Source organism: Myxine glutinosa, chromosome 14, assembly GCF_964187855.1.
Source record: "Myxine glutinosa chromosome 14, kmMyxGlut1.1, whole genome shotgun sequence".
NCBI lineage: Eukaryota > Metazoa > Chordata > Myxini > Myxiniformes > Myxinidae > Myxine > Myxine glutinosa.
The window spans coordinates 73,289,541-73,311,144 of record NC_136274.1 but is presented as its reverse complement, the minus strand read 5'-3'; the positions used below and the strand labels follow the sequence as shown (position 1 = coordinate 73,311,144).

The following is a 21,604-nucleotide window of genomic DNA, read 5'->3' as shown; positions in this document are numbered from 1 at the left end:
GTATGTGGACACCCCTTCTAATTAGTGGAATCGGCTGTTTCAGCCACACCCATTGCTGACAGGTATATATAATCAAGCACACAGCCATGCAATCTCCATAGACAAACATTGGCAGTGGAATGGGATGTGCAGAAGAGCTCAGTGACATTCAACGTGGCACCATCAAAGGATGCCACCTTTCCAACAAGTCAGTTCATCAAATTCCTGCCCTGCTAGACCTGCCCCGATCAACTGTAAGTGCTGTTATTGTGAAGTGGAAACGTCTCGGAGCAACAACAGCTCAGCCTCCAAGTGGTAGGCCACACAAGCTCACAGAACGGGACCACTGAGTGCTGAAGCGCATCACGTGTAAAAATCATCTGTCCTCGGTTGCAACACTCACTACCGAGTTCCAAACTGCCTCTGAAAGCAACATCAGCACAATGACTGTTCATCGGAAGCTTCATGAAATGGGTTTCAATGGCCGAGCAACTGTACACAAGCCTAAGATCACCATGCGCAATGCCAAGCGTCAGCTGGAGTGGTGTAATGCACACCTCATTGGAATCTGGAGCAGTGGAAATGCGTTCTCTGGAGTGATGAATCGCGCTTCACCATCTGGCAGTTCGATGGACGAATCTGGGTTTGGCGGAAGCCAGGAGAACGCTACCTGCCCGAATGCATAGTGCCAAAAAAAAAAAAACAATTGCCAAGTTTGATGGAGGAGGAATAATGGTCCGGGGCTGTTTTTCATCGTTCGGGCTAGGCCCCTTAGTTTCAGTTAAGGTAAATCTTAACGCTACAACATACAATGATATTCTAGATGATTGTGTGCTTCCAACTTGGTGGCAACAGTTTGGGGAAGGTCCTTTCCTGTTTCAGCATCACAATGCCCCCATGCACAAAGCAAGGTCCATACAGAAATCGTTTGTCAAGATCGGTGTGGAAGAACTTGACTGGCCTGCACAGAGCCCTGACCTCAACTCCATCAAACACCTTTGGGATAAATTGTAATGCCGACTGCGAGCCAGGCCTAATTGCCCAACATCAGTTCCCAACCTCACTAATGCTCTTGTGGCTGAATGGAAGCAAATCCCCGCAGCAATGTTCGAACATCTAGTGGAAAGCCTTCCCAGAAGAGTGGAGGCTGTTATAGCAGCAAAGGGAAGGACCAACTCCATATTAATGCCCATGATTTTGGAATGAGATGTTCGATGTTCGGGTGTCCACATACTTTTAGTCATGTAGTGTAGTTGGGCCTATCTATCTGAATGCCTCTGTATCCCATTTCTGCAGCTTCATTCACTTCTTGCTTAACTTTATCTTTTGTTAAACTTGTCTTTTTCCCTTTTTTCCTTTCCTTCTTCTTAAAAGAACCACATATAGGTGCCCTGTCTCCACGTCCCCTTGGCGTCCCAGATCCACACCCCTTCCTTATTTGTGCACTCTGACAACATTGTCCCTGACTGTATGGACCTCCAACATCTGAGGCCTCCACTGTAATCTTACAGATACTTCCCACTCCATTTACATCTATCTATCTATCCCTACCTATGTCTCTTATCTCTATATCTCTCTTTATATCTCTTTATGTATCTCCATTTCTCTCTCTCAACATGGGCCAACTTCTAACCACCCAATGCGACTCCCTCTTCCTCATATGTGGCAATTTTAATTGTCACCATACCAAGTGGATGGATGTTGGCACCTTTTGAAACACCCACAACACTGCAGCAAAGGACCTTGTGACTTCATTGGTCTGATTCATTTTTGTGACCTTTTCCAACCCAGATTTCTGGCAATTGCAAATTTTCTCTTATAGACTTGGTAATGACCAATTTTCCACCTCACTTCTCTTGTTCCTCTATTGCTCCTATTGGTTGATCTGATCACATGATTGTGTGAGTAATCATCTCTCTGTGGCTATTATCAGATAGCTGCATCAGTGCCAGAGAGTCTGGCAGTTCATTCAGTCTTCCGCAGGGACTGCAAGCTGCTGTGTCATTTCCCTTTATGACTCAACTGACATTAATTCCACTTGTGAATTCTTCCACAAAAGCCTGCTCTTGCTTGTGCACAGATATATCCCATCTTGTCTGCAGTCATCATACACATCCTTTCTCCCCAGTACACTGATTCTTATGCTGAGGCAGTTGCCTTCAAACAACTTGTCTTCTCTTTCTGTAAGGCCAATCTGCCAAAAGATAACCTCAGATCATTCCAGAAGGTCCTCATCACATGTGTGTCCACTCTCAGGAGAGCTAGAAAACATATGGCCGACCTCAAGAATGTACTTTCAAACCTGTCACCTTCCACAAATACATGGTGGTACCTTAAGTCTGTGTCTTGTGTATGCTCCCCCTCCGTCCCTTCCCTCAAATGGAACGACAGGCGCTCTACTCGTGAGAAAGTTGAATGCCTAAATGATGCACTTGTTTTGAAATTCCACAAACGGAACCCCTCACTTCCTATCCATATCCAACCCTCTCATAACAAGCTGCTCCTGGAAACTCTCTTTCTCACCTGAGAAGATGGAGACGTTCCTGGCAACCCTCAACTCTACAACAGGCCTAAAAATCTGTTCTGTTGTTTGTGCACATTCTCTTTCTTCTCTGTTGACTGTATCCTTTGCCCGAGATCATCTTCCATCTGCTTGGAGGTAAGCCAACTTCACTGAATTATGCAAACATGGGGCAAAGACGGATCTTCTTTACACAGACCTCTGAACTTCCAATCGTCAGAAAAGTCACGGAATCCATCTTAACTTCAAATTCTTGCTTTTCTCCAATGGCCTGATCTCAGAACATACTGGTGCATCAGCCTATAGGAGAGAGCAGGATTTAATTGAACCACGAAGAAGGGTCTGAGGAGTTAATTATTTTTCAAGGAAAGACTTGGAATGACAGAAAATGCCCAATCTGTGGCTGGCTGTGAAGGCCAGTTTTGCTTGTATGGTCAGCCCAGAGGAGGTCCTTGCTGGTGAAGCCTAGAAGTTTTAGTTGCTCACAATGAGAATAGACGGTTGATTTATTTTCACAATCTTTCTGGAACGACAGGGTGAGGATTGTGATTTTTTAAAGAAGATTCAATCGGTACATTTCATCATCGGTGCATTTCATCAAACTAGCATCTCATTGATTCCAGATTAACAGAGATGGACATATCTGCTCTCTCTCTATCAGTGGGATGAGAGTACCTAAACAAACTGAGGAGTTATCTGCAAAAGGCAAGACAGATTTTTCCAGAGCATTGGAGCACTGCCTTGAGGCACTCCAGCCTCTTCTGGAAGAGGTGAGGGTTGCATTGATAGCAATGCATTGTCTGCTTGAGTGGAGGAAATCAGAGATCCAGGAATGAAGGTGGCCTTGGATGCCACAGGCAGCGAGCTTGGTCAGCCAAGTCGGATGCCAGACTGTAGAATGCCCGAGATATGTCCAAGGACAGTGTCCTGGCCTCTTGATTTAGATTGAGGGCCTTCCAGCCACTGCTGAGGGGCCGCGGCATGTCTGGAATTCAATGACCTGGACAAAATCCAAACTGATGGTCAGAGGTCAGATTGTTTGAAACCAGGAAAGACTTTATATTGGCAGCAATGATGGATTGCTTGGCTTTACTTGTAGTTGGAAGCACGCTCCCTGGCCTAGAGTTGGTGTGGTCTGTTTTTGCACCCTTCTTGTGGTACGTTTCACTAAATAAACCCGACTACGAGTATACTCGAAGATGGAGATGGAGTATACTCGTAGTGCTGGGTACACCAGATTCTGCCACTATGAGTATTCCCGAAGAAAATATTACGCGATTGTATTGTAATCAGAACATGATGCTGTGCCAGATAACTCAACAATCGATCTGCTAGCAGTTCGGTAAACATAAATCGATGTAATAATCATGATCAAATTTGTATTGTATGATTCTAGGTGATGTTGAAAATCACTATCGTGCACAAACATGATATGGGCGCACTGTTCACTTCACCTCGACTGAGACGAAAGAAGAGGTCGTTCATCTGAAATAAGCTTGTTCTACATGATCCGGGGCATTTGACTGCCGACTCTGGCCTGCACGATCGATGCTGCGAAAAGCAACTCAAGTTTACAGAAGATCACAGTCCCAGGGGATAGATGATGTCATTTTCGCACAGCCTCTGTATTGGAGACGAAAAATCAGGAGCTCACAAACACATTTATCAAGTGAAGATGATTCAACATGGGAAATGTGATGACTTTGCGACACGAACATGACAACGCCAATTGACACCGAGGTTTTGACGTTTCCGAAATGAGAAAGACATTTTTTTATGAGATCGATTTTCCACGACCCCCAGCATGGTTCTAGTATGACTTTGTGTGGACATCGTCAAATGGAACCTTCTTTGCCTGGTGTGAAGTCTTCCATGGAGACTGTACCCAAGGAGCACTGATTTATGACCTATGCTAGCTGATGAGGAATATCTTGTTCGTCCATCATACATGGGTCATGCGATGCTTGTGGATGCGCAAAGCGGAGTTTGTGTTTGCAGACTTGCATCGGGGTTCGTTGCAACACTCGCAATTAGCCAGGTATGGTCTTTAAATGCTTTCCGAAGCACCTTCTCCAGGTTGGCAGCATTGGATCTATGATGCAAAGCGAAGATTTAGGAACATCTCTGACATTGATGAACAGCATCATTGATGGTTTGGATGCAATAAACTTTTACATTTCCGAGAGGTAAAAGACTGTTATGCTGCCAAAGATGATGACATTGAATGGTTCTATCAATGCTTTTGAGAGGAACTTCCTGACTCCTCTGTCAGTGAGAAAATATTTTGTGACTTTTATTCTTCTATCGGATATTTAATTGTGTAGCATCGATTTGTATCTGATGTTTCATTTTCACTTAACTCATTGCTGCTAAGGATTTTGATATGAAAACCCATACAATGTACTAAAGTCTACTTAATCCACATTTCTTATGAAAATAATGTTTATATTTGCCACCCAGACTTATCCACTCACCATGTGTGCAACAGGACCAAACTACTGGATCTTCCACGGCAATTTCCTGGAGCCTGGATCTCCGCGGCCGATAACAGACTTCGGCTTGCCGAGTTATGGGGTGGACGCGGCGTTTGTCTGGGCCACAACAGGAAAAACCTATTTCTTCAAAGGCTCCCGATACTGGCGGTTTGATGACCAGAAGCATGCCATGGATCAAGGCTACCCAAAGGAGATGAGTGTGTGGCAAGGAGTCCCACAGGACTTTGATTCGGTCATGGGCTGGGCCAACGGTGAGTTGTTGAATGTAAAGGATGGGATCTCCACATGGGCATTACCATGGACCGAGGGTCACATGGACTTGTCATAAGTTTATATCAACACCGATCCTGAACAGTAAGCATTGTTTCTGCTTTAATGGCTGTTGGTGGTGGTTCGTATGCAGCCTTCGGCTGCTTGGTTGCATCAGTTTCTGGTGGTACAGCTGTGCCACTGATGCAATGCCCCCCATTACCAGTCAACTGGTACTCATTTTGCCAACCTCGGAAGGATGACAGGGGCTCAAACTCAGAACCCTAACTTCTCAAGTCAGCTACCTTAACCGTTAAGCCAACACCAGACTTCTTTAATGGCTTATGGTATAGTTGTGTGAAGTATAACTTGTTACCATATCTGTACATGTCAATGTGAGAATACCTTAATTGGTAACTTGCTTTCCTTTGAGCATCCTCATCCTCGATTAATGAGATTTTGTTCCACCGAACCGTTCCGTGGCTATGGTGCCAGCAGTTGTCATTATTGAGATGCTTCTGATTGAACTTTAAATCAGCTGAGATGGTTATAGAATCTATGGTGTTTTTCGCAGAGAAGAGGTCCTTTATGGGCAAGTACAATACCCAAGCTCCGAATTCCCAATGTGGGTCGAGTGAAGGGTGATCAACCTGCATCACTGTCTAACTTTTCTACTGTCTAACTACCATGGTGGTCTCACGTAGCTGGATAAATGGTGAGCCTCCAATGAATGATCAGGTGCATTTATATATTTATTTTCAGAATTTTCAAAACTAGAATTGTACAATTATGATCTCGTTTACTTTTGTTATGCAAAGCATCTTGACCCATATTTTTTTTTTGTACACTGCTCCTTTCCTATTACATCTCTAGGCGCTGCATGGCATCATCGCCGGGCAACGGAGGGGGCCCGGTGATGAGGCGCGCTGAAAGGGAGTTCTCAATTTTCACTCTGTTTGTATATTGAAGATTTTTCAAGTACCGTGGGACACCGCTATTCGCAGGGGATGCGTTCCTGGCAAATCCGTGAATTGGGAAAACACGAATAGCGGGGCATTGTTTCAATGGAAAAAGGGGGGATAGGTTCCCAAGTCGCGAAAATCTGCGAATAGAGAGGAACAAACTGCGAACGGCGAGGCAAAATCCGTGAATGGTGAGGCAAATCCCGAGAATGTCGGCGATAATCCGTGAATGGTGAGGCAAATCCCGAGAATGTCGGCGATAATCCTGCAAATGGAGAGGCAAATCCAACGAATGTCGGCGATAATCCCAGAAATGGCGAGACAAATCCCGCGAATGTCGATGAAAATCCGTGAATGCATGCTGTGCCAGTTTTAATGGGGGAAAAGGAAGACAGTTAATTTCACTAATAGATAGTGTGGAGTGTTTTCATTCCTTACATAGTAACTCACGGGGATGACATGTTATGCAGCTGGTGGAACATCCCGTGAAGCTCTCGATTATAGTGCTGCTAAAATTTGCGGCCGCGAAAGGCATGAAAACGCAAAGCACACATCAGTGAATGTGGAAGCAGATCATGCTCGTGGCTTGGAAATGTTTTTTTGCGTATGTCCAGATGCTTTATGCATGGTTGGTGAAAGATGGGGTTCATAAATGTGTCAAGCCAGGGGCCCGTGACGTTTTCTTTTTGCGCCCCTGAAAAACCGCAAATTCGTGGAACACGGCCATGAATAGGAAAAAAACAACCATGATTTCGCGGAACACGGCCGCGAATAGAAAAAAACCCCGCAAATTTGCAGGACACTTTCCCGAGAATAGAGAAACAGGTCGCATTTTATCACCCGTGAATACGCGGAACCCCCGAATAGCGAATAGCGGGGTCCGACTGTATATCGGTTGGTCTGGTGCGTTATTCTATGTCTGTCTGTCTGTCTGTCTGTCTGTCTATCACCTACAGGTCACAATTTAAAAGTGATCTTCATGAAACTTCACCAGATGGTAGAGTTGGGCATAAGGAAGAAGCCTATTGCTTTTGAGGGCAAAGGTCAAAGGTCATCTTGATGTCCGATTTCTAAAATTGTCATTTTTCATCTGATTGACTTGGAAATTGAACAGCATTTGCATATTGAGTCACTAGATTGGGAAAACAACTATTTTTGAGGTCAAAAGGTCAAAGATCAACTCAAGGTCAAACTTCCAAAATTATCAATTTTGATCTTATAAATCGTCACTTTTAAACTGATTAGCATGAATATTAAACAGCAATTACATAGTGCATCACTGAATTTGGAAGCCAACTATTTGAGGTCAAAAGGTCAAAGGTCAACTCAAGGTCAAACTTCTACAATCATCAATTTTCATCTGAAAAATCATCACTTTTCATCCTATAAGCTTGAAAATTAAACAGCAATTACATAGTACATCACTGAATTGGGAAACCAAATATTTGAGGTCAAAAGGTCAAAGGTCAACTCAAGGTCAAACTTCTACAATCATCTATTTCCATCTGAAAAATTATCCATTTTCATCCTATTAACTTGCAAATTAAACAGCAATTACATGGTGATTCACTGAATTGGGAAACCAACTATTTTTGAGGTCAAAAGGACAAAGATGAACTCAAGGTCAAACTTCTAATATCAATTTTCATCTGAAAATCATCAATTTTAATCCGATTGACACAATCTTTGATTAAGATCATCAATTTTAATCTTAATGAAATGGACAATTTGATATATCCATGGCAACTTTTTTGAGGGAGGGGGGGGGGGTCAGGAGGGGGAAGGGGTTGGACATTGCAAGTATCATGCTCTGCATGACGTCTTCTTGTTTGTTTGTCTGTGCGATATCTCAGCCAGAGATAGAGCATTAGGGCTAGGAAGCTAGGAAGCTCGGAAGTATTAGAGCTAGGAAGCTGAAATTTGGGCACAATAGTGAGCACGTGGTTTGGCAAAAACTTCTTTTCTTTTTTTTGATTAACCAATTAATTGATTAATTACTTAATTATTATCGGTTTATTAAGTACTTATTTATTTTCTTTCTGATCTGGGCAATATCTCAGGCACCTTTTGAGCTAGGAAGCTGATATTCAGACACGACAGTGACCAAATGATTTGGCTATTAAGGATATTTTGATTTATTGATGAATCAATTAATCGATGAATTGTTTTTTTAATTAATTAATTAATTATTTTAATTTTTCCCGATTAATTTATTTATTTAATTTTCGAAAAGGTACAGCTTCGGATGAAACACTGGTGATTTGAGTATGCTATTAGCCAATTGATGAAGAAATTAATTATTTTACGGTTATTATTTATTGATTTTAATTACGCAATTAATCAATTAATTATTATACAACTCTCCCTCCCAGTGCCATCTGTATCTGCTGCACGGCAGCCATGCACTGGAATATATGTTATTTATTTGGCTTGGGGGCGGTGTACTTTGAATGTACCTGCACTTTTTTTTTCTTTTTTTTTTTGCTCTTCACAAAAGTAAAATGAAAGTAAATGATGCAATTATTTTTCAGGATCAACTTACTTCTTCAAGGGAACTTACTACTGGAAATTTATCGAAAACAGCCTCATCATGGACGCTGGCTATCCTCGGCCCATTGCTCGTGACTGGATGCTGTGTCCTGTGAGCACCGAGTCTGGCAGACCCTCGATGGAAGACCGCACCAGAGATCAGTGTGACTACAGGATTACTGCCGGTCAAGCAGGAAGGCAGATTATTATGCCATCATTGTATGGAACTTGCGTGCTCGCTGCACTCTACGTGCCGAGACTTCTTGCTACGGCCTGAAAAGTATGTTTCATGGTCGTTTCAGGGTTTAGACGGTGTAAAAAAGGTAGATCGTTTGGGTCAAAATTGGCCAGCTAGGTTGGCCACATGTAGTGTAACTTGGGACATTTTGATACAACCAAAGAACTCTTTTGAACTCTTTCTGTACTTTGACTCTGTTGCTGCACATTCGGTCACTTGTCCTGTTATTCGATGGTGGATTTCAGCAATTCTCAGCAAAATCCATTACCCACCAAGTTGTCTCGCCTAATTTAAAGCCCTCTGTTCTTTCTTTTTGTATAATGTACTTTTCCTTATGGGTGGTGGATTTTCTGATACGTTCCGCTATTGGATCTGCATGTCTCAGCTGTTCTATAAGTCACGGCTGCAATGTCCTTTGAATTCTGCACAAGGTTCAAGCTGTCGAGGCAAGTTCAATTTTTTTTAATGGAAATCGCCCCAAACAAGGCAAAAAGCCACTCTAGGTATAAGGGGCTAAGGAATTTGTAAAATGTTATTTTAACGTAATACGATGAAAACATGTAAGCATAAGGCAGGACAGTATTGCAAGTTATGTAAACTTAAACATGTGTAAACATGTAACAATTGTTATAAATTAAACACAACTCTAAATGCAGGAAGGGGGGGGGGGGGGGGCTAACAGATCTCTCGGAGATGGCGTGTTCACCTTTGAGCAGTCTAGTTTGGGGTCGATTCATGACGATAAACTGTCGCCCTGGTGTTTCAGGTGTGTGGTGTTTTGTTTTCCACCTGGTGTGGTCCTTTTGTTGGGACACTGAGCTGGGATCATATCTGTCAGCATTTCCTGGTGTACGTTAAGTCATACCACGTGGACCCTACAGTGCCTTTCAAAAAGAACGGATTATTGTGTTCCAACACTGACCAAATACCTGGCCTAACCAGGTGGGGGTGCTATTGCCAGTGATTTTCGAGGAGTGGCCACTAAGGCACTCTCAGTGTGCCAGAGAACCAGCAACGGACCAGGATATGGTGTCGCACCATTTCCAATGGTTGCGACATCCTCCTTCAAATAACTCGATCAGTCCACCCGACCAGGAAGCTCACACAAACCACACACAAACCGCACACACCGATCGCACACCGATCGCACACCACACACGATCCATAATGCTGACACTTGCAACTTCTTGCACTTACTTGCAAGCTCCAAATCCAACGTTCTTCCACTAATAACCACTCTTTATATCCACTCCCAAAGCCAGTTCTCGATCCAGTTTCCTACTCTTCCAACAATTCTGGGAGCCCCTTGCATCAATGAGCAGACTTTTTTTGTGGGACCTTATCAAATACCTTCTGGAAGTCAGTCTAGCTCTACGACTTATAGTAAGGGAAACATGTGAAAATCTGTTAACTAAATTGTTACCAAAAAATTTCTTCACCAATATGTTTGTAAAGGTGTGTAATAACATGTGTTAAAATGTTGAAGGTCAACTCCCGTGGGAAACCCAGAAAAAAAGCTGTTGAATTCGGGTACCGAAAAATTATTTTCGAGAATTTTTATTTTTTTTAATCGGCCCTTAAGTAACTTATGAGGGGTCAAATAAGGGTTTTTCATGATTCTGAGTTGATTGTTAACATTTATATTTCACCACAGACACTCCTTTGTGGAAAAATAATTTCTAAATATATCTCATTTTCTACTTTGCAGGACATGGAGTCTAGCAATATGGATGAAGACGTTACTCCACCTGTGCTCAATTGCTTCATCTGTGCACGCTCGGATACACCAGCTGAAAGGCTCATACAGGCAACTCCAAAGGGATACTCAACTTTATTGAAACAAGCAGAAACTGTCGAAAATGTTACTGTTGTGGAACGTATGAAGGAGGCTCAAAAGGAAGGAAAACTGAGGTACCACCAGAAGTGTAAAAATGATCTGTACAACAACTTTGTTGCAACCACCAAGAAGTCAGCTCAAGCATCAAAGGCAGAGAAAGAGTCATCAAAGTTGAAGAGAAGACGCACTACTTGTGAGTTCAGTTCATCAACTGGCTGCAGTTCTAGAAGATCACAGTCAGTTGACCTCCTGTATAAGGATGTATGCATTCTTTGCAACCAACCAGCCCAGCTCTACAAAAATAATCCAGCACAAGCTAGAAAGAAATACAGAGTGCCAGATAATTTGACTGCAGATACACTGAAGGCAAGCTTGCTGAAGACAGCACGGAGTCACGGGGATGACTGGGGCACTGAAGTCACTGGACGCCTGGAAGGGATCAACGACTTGGTAGCAGAAGAAACATTGTACCATTTGCGATGCAAACTTATGTTTGCGAGAGGTGACAGTTTGTCCAAGCCTGATGAGGAAGGAAAAAGGAAGAGCGGACAGAGGAGTATTGATGAGGAGCGAGAGGCAGTTTTTATTGAATTCTGCGAATGGTTAGATTCAGAATTAGAGCATGGGGTAATGAACATGGACCAAGTCCATGAAAAGCTGCAGGAGTTTGATCAGTCACCAGAGAAGAGCCTTTCTTATTCAAAGCATTGGCTAAAGATAAAACTTCTAGAGAAATACGAAGACACCTTGTATTTCACAACACAGGAAAGAAGGGCAGATGTACTCTGTCTCAAAGATGGCACCGACAATATTCTGCGAGGGCATCATGCTAATCTTGACCATGGAGATGAGAAGACTCAGATCATAAAGACGGCACTCAAGTTCATATCCAATGATATTGCCTTGATTGATTTAGGTCCAAAGTCATACCCCACCACACACAGTATGACTGACATTGATAGTCAGCTGACACTTGTTCCTGCAAGCCTTCAGATGTTCTTGAGACCGATTGTCAAGACAGACGAAAGAGTTGCCGTTTGGGGGCAGAATTTTATTAAGGCCTGTCGACCTCGGTCTGGAGTATTGCCACACCAAATGGGGCTTGCCATACAACTTGATCATAGATTTGGGTCAAAATGGATGCTCAACAAGTTCCACCGGCTGGGATACACTGAGTCTTACACGGAGACACAAAACTACAAATACTGCTTCCTTAATAATAATAATAATAATAATGCATTTATTTTATATAGCGCTTTTCAGGAAGCCCAAAGACGCTTTGACAGAGTGCAAAACATAATGCATAGCAAAACATAAAGACAATTGCAAAAAAAGAAGAATCAATAGGGAAATATTCAAAGCACAAAGGAGGGAGAAGGAGAGGAGATAGTCAGGGGTTAGATGCTGTGGGTTAAATGTTGAATGCAGTGTTGAACAGGTGGGTCTTGAGTGATGTTTTGAATGTGGTGAGTGAGGAGGAGTCTCTGATGGTGTGAGGTAGCGAGTTCCAGAGGGTGGGAGCAGCGATGGAGAAGGCCCTGTCCCCCCAGGATCTAAATTTGGTCCGGATGGGGGGGGGTCAGGAGGTTGGTACCAGCAGAGCGGAGGTTGCGGGTGGGAGTGTGTCTGGAGAGGAGGTCAGCCAGGTAGGATGGGGCCAGGTTATGGAGGGCTTTGTAGGTCAAGAGGAGGATTTTGTACTGGATTCTCTGGGAGATGGGGAGCCAGTGAAGCTTGTAAAGGACGGGGGTGATGTGGTCACGGGTCCGGGAATGGGTGAGTAGACGGGCAGCGGAGTTCTGAATGTATTGGAGTTTATTGGTGATTGTTGAGGGTGAACCATAAAGGAGGCTATTGCAGTAGTCCAGACGGGAAGTGATGAAGGCGTGGATGAGGGTTTCTGCAGCCACGGAGGAGAGGGATGGACGGAGACGGGCGATGTTTTTCAGGTGAAAGAAGGCTGTCTTTGTGATCTGTTTAGTGTATTTGTCGAAGGAGAGGGTTTGGTCAAAGATGATGCCAAGATTCCGGATGTGAGGGGAGGTGGATACTGGGAAACCGTCGATGTTGAGGGCAAAGTTATGGGTGGACTTGGTGAGCGTTTTTGGGCCAATGATGATTATTTCAGATTTATCACAGTTAAGTTTGAGGAAGCTGATTTGAAGCCAGGATTTTATTTCAGTGATGCAGTTTGTCAGGATAGAGTGGGTGGCGGTGGAGATGGACTTGGTGGAGATGAAAAGCTGGATGTCATCGGCGAAGCAGTGGAATTGGAGACCATGACGGCGGATTAAGTGACCGAGGGGGGACAGGTAAAGGATGAAGAGGAGGGGGCCAAGAACTGAACCTTGGGGAACACCTTGGGTGAGGGGAGCAGTGGGGGATTTGCAGTTATTGATGGAGATGAACTGACGTCTGTCAGAGAGGTATGATTTAATCCAAGAGAGGGCAGTGCCGGTAATGTTAAAGGTGGTTTCAAGTCGGGTGAGGAGGATGGTGTGATCGATGGTGTCAAAGGCGGCGCTGAGGTCGAGGAGGATGAGAATGTTGAGGTTGCCAGCGTCAGAGGAGAGGAGAAGGTCGTTGGTGATTTTGAGGAGAGCAGTTTCAGTACTGTGGTTGGAGCGGAATCCGGATTGGAATGTTTCATACAGGTTATTGGCAGAGAGGTGATGTTTGAGTTGAGTGGCTACAGCGCGTTCCAAAACCTTTGACAGAAAGGGTAGGTTGGAGATGGGTCTGAAGTTATTTAGGGTGTCAGGGTTTAGTCCAGGTTTTTTCAGAATGGGGGTAACAGCAGCAATTTTGAGGGATGGTGGGACGATGCCTGTAGACAGGGAGGAGTTTATTGTTGCAATGATAAGTGGAGAGAGAGCAGGAAGGGAGGCCTTGACAAAGCTGGAGGGGATGGGGTCAAGAGTGCAGGTGGCAGTTTTCATTCCGATGAGGAGTTCAGAGAGGTCAGTAGGGGAGACTGGGGAGAATTGAGACAGGGGATGGCAGGATAAGGGGGGGCAGGTGGTTTGAGGGGGAGCGGGTGCGGCGGTGGTCAAGCTGTTGTAGATGTTTTCAATTTTGCGTTGGAAGAATGAAAGGAAGGAGATGCAGTTGTCTATTGTGAATGACTGGGTGGTGGTGTTCAGGGGGCTGAGGAGTTTGTTTATTGTAGAGAAGAGTGCTTTTGGGTTTCCAGAGCCAGAGTGAATAATTTGAGAGTAGTAGGCAGAGCGGGCGCGGGAGAGGGCATCTTTATAGTGTTGTATGTGGTCCTTGTAGGCCTGGGAGTGAATAGTAGGAGTGGAGATGATGTTCCAGATACTTCTGGCACTCTTGACACCATTGTGGAGGAAACCGATGAACAGATCAATGATGAGGTTGCGGTTGATGCTGCGCTTGAGGATCAATCAGTGATGACAGCCAAAGTGCCAGCCAGTGAAAGTGAATTGTCAAGTAATGATCAGGTGGTCTTTATGGAGGTTGGGGAAACAAACAATGCAGTCACTCAGTTTGTTGGAGACAATATAGATTTAAACATTGTCTCTATTCACGGAAACACTCCCTTTCACTCAATGGGTTGGATCGAAGTCACCTCTCCGGCACCACCTTTGCCAGATCCACAGACAACAGCAGCTTTCCCCCGGGTGAAGTTGAAGGCACTCGACAAAGCTAAGATCCTGAGAGGGACTGAAGTAAAGATGATTCCATTTACGAACAGGAAACAGATAGGAACGAACGCGATCATGTTTCTCCCCTTCGCTGAGCTTTCCTCCTCCCTGGCTCATGATCAGCCACTCCTCACTCCAGGTGACACACTCTGGGCAGCGGGGTGGGTGATCAAAGCCAACGATCCTGAGTTCCCACACTCCAACTGGAATGGCTGGATGAAGAGAATCCATGCTAATGATGCAAAGCAGAGCACACAGATCGAGTTCCTCCCAGTTATTGAAGGAGACCCTAATGACCTCAACACCATCTTCACCACTCTGAAAGAGTGAATACGGCGTGCTGGGGTCGCTATAGTGACCTTTGATCTTCCGATTTGGCTGAAGGCTGTGAATATAATAAAGCAGGCAAATCTACCCGTCATTCCAAGGTTGGGTGGTTTTCACCTGCTGAAGTCTTATCTTGGATCAATGGGTAACATCATGGAAGATTCTGGACTACTAGATGTGATCCAGTTGATCTATCCTGGAAGTACGACAGCCAACCACATCATGGATGGAGGATGTTTTGACAAGGCAATCCGTGTTCACCTCCTCATCGAGGCAGCCATCTATCAACACATCATGAAACTTGCCTTCACTGAGGAGGAGCGTGGTGACATGAAGACCTTCATGGAGAAGGTGGCTGATGGGAAGATGGGAGCCAGACACTCAGACCCAGTAGTGCCAGTGTTTGAGCAAAGGTTTGAAGAAACCTTCAAACGACTCGCAAAAGGAGGAAGAACACCTGCACTCTGGGTGGAGTACCACCACATGGTAGATGTGATCAAGGTCTTTATCAGAACCGAGCGACTTGCAGACCACAATGGGCATCTGTCCTGCATTGTTACCAAGATGCTTCACATCTTTGCCGCTGCAGGCCATCATCAGTACAAATTCGGTACAACATGTTCTCAAGGAAGGCAGCGGCAGGAGTGATCAAACCAGAGACTCTACCTCCAACAGAGGGTGCAGCTGCACAACATTCACTCCGTGCCTACCTGCAGACCCGGGACTGGATCCTTCTACAGAGCATGTCTCTGAACCCCAGTGACTATGGATGGACAATAGGTGTGCATGGGTATGAGCCAGTTCCAACACTGGACCCCACGGCTCCTGAGGAGCTATTGCAGTTCACGAGCCGTAATTGTCATGGAGATTGCAGCAACCGGCGATGCAGCTGCAAGAAGAATGGGGTCACGTGCATCTCGGCCTGTGGAGTCTGTAATGGCATTACATGCAGAAACTGCAGTCATGATGTTGTTGAGTCTGAAGAAGACATAGACAATGACTGTTGAAACTTCTGACATTGTGAATGAGAAATAACTCTTGAGTATTATATATGTATGTGAAATAAAAGCTACTTTGTGTGTAAATGTAAAAGTGAAAATATAAATGTTAACAATCAACTCAGAATCATGAAAAACCCTTATTTGACCCCTCATAAGTTACTTAAGGGCCGATTAAAAAAATAAAAATTCTCGAAAATAATTTTTCGGTACCCGAATTCAACAGCTTTTTTTCTGGGTTTCCCACGGGAGTTGAACTTCAACATTTTAACACATGTTATTACACACCTTTACAAACATATTGGTGAAGAAATTTTTTGGTAACAATTTAGTAAACAGATTTGTGAAATATCTCATAAAATGCCCTTACTATTAACCCGCACTCGGCCTTCATTGACCCATTTTGTTACTCGCTGGTAGAATTCAAAATTTATTAAACATGATCTTACTCGCAGACCCATGCTGACAATCTTTAACCAATTTCGATTTATCTAATTGGTTCGTCATCTCATTCAAACTCCATCTTTCCGATAACCTTCCGACCACTGAAGTTAAGCTAACAGGTATATGAATCTCCAAGTCGTCCCGCGATTCCTTCCTAATTGTTGCTGTTATATTTGTTACTCTCCAATCTGCTGTTAACTATCCTTACCCTCAATGAGCTGTGAAAAATATTGGCCTGTATCACATTATCCTTTCCACCACTTCCTCTAACAAATGCAGGCACATTATCTGTATCTGGAACTTCAATTTCTCTCAACTTATTCTTGCTGTCTCCTTCCACCTGAAACTCGTCTAACAACCCTTTCTAGACTCTTCGATGATGATGTCACATCGGCTGTTATCTTTAAAGAGCCGGAACAGTTGCTTGGCAAGGGTTGTGCTGGGTTTCCCAGCAATCAGTCAGGACAGGAAGTTGTTATTTGTTCCGTGGTGTCGGTGATATGGTGAATGAATAAGATTAGATAGAGCTGTGTCTGCCCCGTGTTCCCTTGTCAATGAATAAGATTAGATAGAGCTGTATCTGTCCCGTGTTCCCATGTGAATGAATAATATTAGATAGAGCTGTATCTGCCCCGTGTTCCCATGTGAATGAATAATATTAGATAGAGCTGTGTCTGTCCCGTGTTCCCATGTGAATGAATAATATTAGATAGAGCTGTGTCTGTCCCGTGTTCCCTTGTGAATGAATAAGATTAGATAGAGCTGTATCTGTCCCGTGTTCCCTTGTGAATGAATAAGATTAGATAGAGCTGTGTCTGTCCCGTGTTCCCTTGTGAATGAATAAGATTAGATAGAGCTGTATCTGTCCCGTGTTCCCTTGTGAATGAATAATATTAGATAGAGCTGTGTCTGTCCCGTGTTCCCTTGTGAATGAATAAGATTAGATAGAGCTGTATCTGTCCCGTGTTCCCATGTGAATGAATAAGATTAGATAGAGCTGTGTCTGTCCCGTGTTCCCATGTGAATGAATAAGATTAGATAGAGCTGTGTCTGTCCCGTGTTCCCTTGTGAATGAATAAGATTAGATAGAGCTGTGTCTGTCACGTGTTCCCTTGTGAATGAATAAGATTAGATAGAGCTGTGTCTGCCCCGTGTTCCCTTGTGAATGAATAAGATTAGATAGAGCTGTATCTGTCTCGTGTTCCCATGTGAATGAATAAGATTAGATAGAGCTGTGTCTGTCCCGTGTTCCCATGTGAATGAATAAGATTAGATAGAGCTGTGTCTGTCACGTGTTCCCTTGTGAATGAATAATATTAGATAGAGCTGTGTCTGTCCCGTGTTCCCATGTGAATGAATAAGATTAGATAGAGCTGTGTCTGTCTCGTGTTCCCATGTGAATGAATAAGATTAGATAGAGCTGTGTCTGTCCCGTGTTCCCATGTGAATGAATAAGATTAGATAGAGCTGTGTCTGTCCCGTGATCCCTTCTGAATGAATAAGATTAGATAGAGCTGTATCTGTCCCGTGTTCCCATGTGAATGAATAAGATTAGATAGAGCTGTGTCTGTCCCGTGTTCCCATGTGAATGAATAAGATTAGATAGAGCTGTGTCTGTCCCGTGTTCCCTTCTGAATGAATAAGATTAGATAGAGCTGTGTCTGTCCCGTGTTCCCATGTGAATGAATAAGATTAGATCGAGCTGTTTTCTGTCCCGTGTTCCGATGTGAATGAATAAGATTAGATAGAGCTGTGTCTGCCCCGTGTTCCCTTGTGAATGAATAAGATTAGATAGAGCTGTGTCTGTCCCGTGTTCCCATGTGAATGAATAAGATTAGATAGAGCTGTGTCTGTCACGTGTTCCCATGTGAATGAATAAGATTAGATAGAGCCGTGTCTGTCCCGTGTTCCCATGTGAATGAATAAGATTAGATAGAGCCGTGTCTGTCCCGTGTTCCCATGTGAATGAATAAGATTAGATAGAGCTGTATCTGTCCCGTGTTCCCATGTGAATGAATAAGATTAGATAGAGCCGAGTCTGTCCCGTGTTCCCATGTGAATGAATAAGATTAGATAGAGCTGTATCTGTCCCGTGTTCCCATGTGAATGAATAAGATTAGATAGAGCCGTGTCTGTCCCGTGTTCCCATGTGAATGAATAAGATTAGATAGAGCCGTGTCTGTCCCGTGTTCCCATGTGAATGAATAAGATTAGATAGAGCTGTGTCTGTCCCGTGTTCCCATGTGAATGAATAAGATTAGATAGAGCTGTGTCTGTCCCGTGTTCCCATGTGAATGAATAAGATTAGATAGAGATGTGTCTGTCCCGTGTTCCCTTGTGAATGAATAAGATTAGATAGAGCTGTGTCTGTCACGTGTTCCCATGTGAATGAATAAGATTAGATAGAGCTGTGTCTGTCCCGTGTTCCCATGTGAATGAATAAGATTAGATAGAGCTGTGTCTGTCACGTGTTCCCTTGTGAATGAATAAGATTAGATAGAGCTGTGTCTGCCCCGTGTTCCCTTGTGAATGAATAAGATTAGATAGAGCTGTGTCTGCCCCGTGTTCCCTTGTGAATGAATAAGATTAGATAGAGCTGTGTCTGTCACATGTTCCCATGTGAATGAATAAGATTAGATAGAGCTGTGTCTGCCCCGTGTTCCCTTGTGAATGAATAAGATTAGATAGAGCTGTATCTGTCCCGTGTTCCCATGTGAATGAATAAGATTAGATAGAGCTGTGTCTGCCCCATGTTCCCTTGTGAATGAATAAGATTAGATAGAGCTGTATCTGTCCCGTGTTCCCATGTGAATGAATAAGATTAGATAGAGCTGTATCTGTCCCGTGTTCCCATGTGAATGAATAAGATTAGATGGAGCTGTGTCTGCCCCGTGTTCCCTTGTGAATGAATAAGATTAGATGGAGCTGTGTCTGCCCCGTGTTCCCTTGTGAATGAATAAGATTAGATAGAGCTGTGTCTGTCCCGTGTTCCCTTGTGAATGAATAAGATTAGATAGAGCTGTGTCTGCCCCGTGTTCCCTTGTGAATGAATAAGATTAGATAGAGCTGTGTCTGCCCCGTGTTCCCTTGTGAATGAATAAGATTAGATAGAGCTGTGTCTGCCCCGTGTTCCCTTGTGAATGAATAAGATTAGATAGAGCTGTGTCTTCCCCGTGTTCCCTTGTGAATGAATAAGATTAGATAGAGCTGTGTCTGTCACGTGTTCCCATGCGAATGAATAAGATTAGATAGAGCTGTGTCTGTCCCGTGTTTCCATGTGAATGAATAAGATTAGATAGAGCCGTGTCTGTCACGTGTTCCCATGCGAATGAATAAGATTAGATAGAGCTGTGTCTGCCCCGTGTTCCTTGTGAATGAATAAGATTAGATAGAGCTGTGTCTGTCACGTGTTCCCATGTGAATGAATAAGATTAGATAGAGCTGTATCTGTCCCGTGTTCCCATGTGAATGAATAAGATTAGATAGAGCTGTATCTGTCCCGTGTTCCCTTGTGAATGAATAAGATTAGATAGAGCTGTATCTGTCCCGTGTTCCCATGTGAATGAATAATATTAGATAGAGCTGTGTCTGTCCCGTGTTCCCATGTGAATGAATAATATTAGATAGAGCTGTGTCTGTCCCGTGTTCCCATGTGAATGAATAAGATTAGATAGAGCTGTGTCTGTCCCGTGTTCCCATGTGAATGAATAATATTAGATAGAGCTGTGTCTGTCCCGTGTTCCCATGTGAATGAATAAGATTAGATAGAGCTGTGTCTGTCCCGTGTTCCCATGTGAATGAACAAGATTAGATAGAGCTGTGTCTGCCCCGTGTTCCCTTGTGAATGAATAAGATTAGATAGAGCTGTGTCTGTCCCGTGTTCCCTTCTGAATGAATAAGATTAGATAGAGCTGTATCTGTCCCGTGTTCCCATGTGAATGAATAAGATTAGATAGAGCTGTGTCTGTCCCGTGTTCCCATGTGAATGAATAAGATTAGATAGAGCTGTGTCTGTCCCGTGTTCCCATGTGAATGAATAAGATTAGATAGAGCTGTATCTGCCCCGTGTTCCCTTGTGAATGAATAAGATTAGATAGAGCTGTATCTGTCCCGTGTTCCCATGTGAATGAATAATATTAGATAGAGCTGTGTCTGTCCCGTGTTCCCATGTGAATGAATAATATTAGATAGAGCTGTGTCTGTCCCGTGTTTCCATGTGAATGAATAAGATTAGATAGAGCTGTGTCTGTCCCGTGTTCCCATGTGAATGAATAATATTAGATAGAGCTGTGTCTGTCCCGTGTTCCCATGTGAATGAATAAGATTAGATAGAGCTGTGTCTGTCCCGTGTTCCCATGTGAATGAACAAGATTAGATAGAGCTGTGTCTGCCCCGTGTTCCCTTGTGAATGAATAAGATTAGATAGAGCTGTGTCTGTCCCGTGTTCCCTTCTGAATGAATAAGATTAGATAGAGCTGTATCTGTCCCGTGTTCCCATGTGACTGAATAAGATTAGATAGAGCTGTGTCTGTCCCGTGTTCCCATGTGAATGAATAAGATTAGATAGAGCTGTGTCTGTCCCGTGTTCCCATGTGAATGAATAATATTAGATAGAGCTGTGTCTGTCCCGTGTTCCCATGTGAATGAATAAGATTAGATAGAGCTGTGTCTGTCCCGTGTTCCCATGTGAATGAATAAGATTAGATAGAGCTGTGTCTGTCCCGTGTTCCCATGTGAATGAATAAGATTCATTGTTATTCCGAATAGGGGATTTATCTGTCTCCTCAGTTTTGTCGTGTATGTGTGTGTGTTTTTCTCTCTCCCTCTCCCTCCCCCCCCCCCCCCCCGCCCCTTCTCTGTCTCGCTCACTGTCAAATTTTTTTCCTCCCTCCACCAGTGAATCTCGACCACATCCGCGCAGAACAAAGCAGGGGAAAAGCAATTGGTTCACTGTGTTTGTGTATCTGCAGATGCCAGTCTATGATCCATTTTATTACCTCCGCCACCAAAGGTGGATGGAGGTTATGTTTTCACCCGTCTGTCTGTTTGTCTGTCCGTTTGTGAACAACATATCTCAAAAGGTTGTGGATGGATTTGGACAAAACTTGGTGGACCGGTTGGTTGTGTGGGAAGGACGAACGGATTCAATTTTGGTTAAGATCTGAATATGGATTCGGATATGAGAATTGTTTAATTTTATAAGTGATTCTTCACCATTGAGTGATATGGCCAACCAAGCGGTGGGAGGTGTGCTCTCTACTGAGTGTCGTTCTCGTTTGAACGGAATTTTATGTTTAGAACACGTTAGAACACGAACCGGAACATGAATCGGAATACAAACCTGGAGTTCGGCAGAACTA

At 43.7% G+C, this 21,604-nt stretch overlaps 1 protein-coding gene across 1 annotated transcript in view; it reads left to right on the top strand.

The window, feature by feature from the left end:
- The window catches only part of LOC137415355 (integrin alpha-M), a 393,088-nt gene that overhangs the window by 75,005 nt on the left and 296,479 nt on the right, over positions 1–21,604 (top strand). Inside the window, exon 9 of the mRNA XM_068100954.2 lies at positions 4,989–5,246. Coding sequence (XP_067957055.2) covers positions 4,989–5,246 — 258 coding nt within the window. The remainder of the gene's footprint in view (positions 1–4,988; positions 5,247–21,604) is intronic.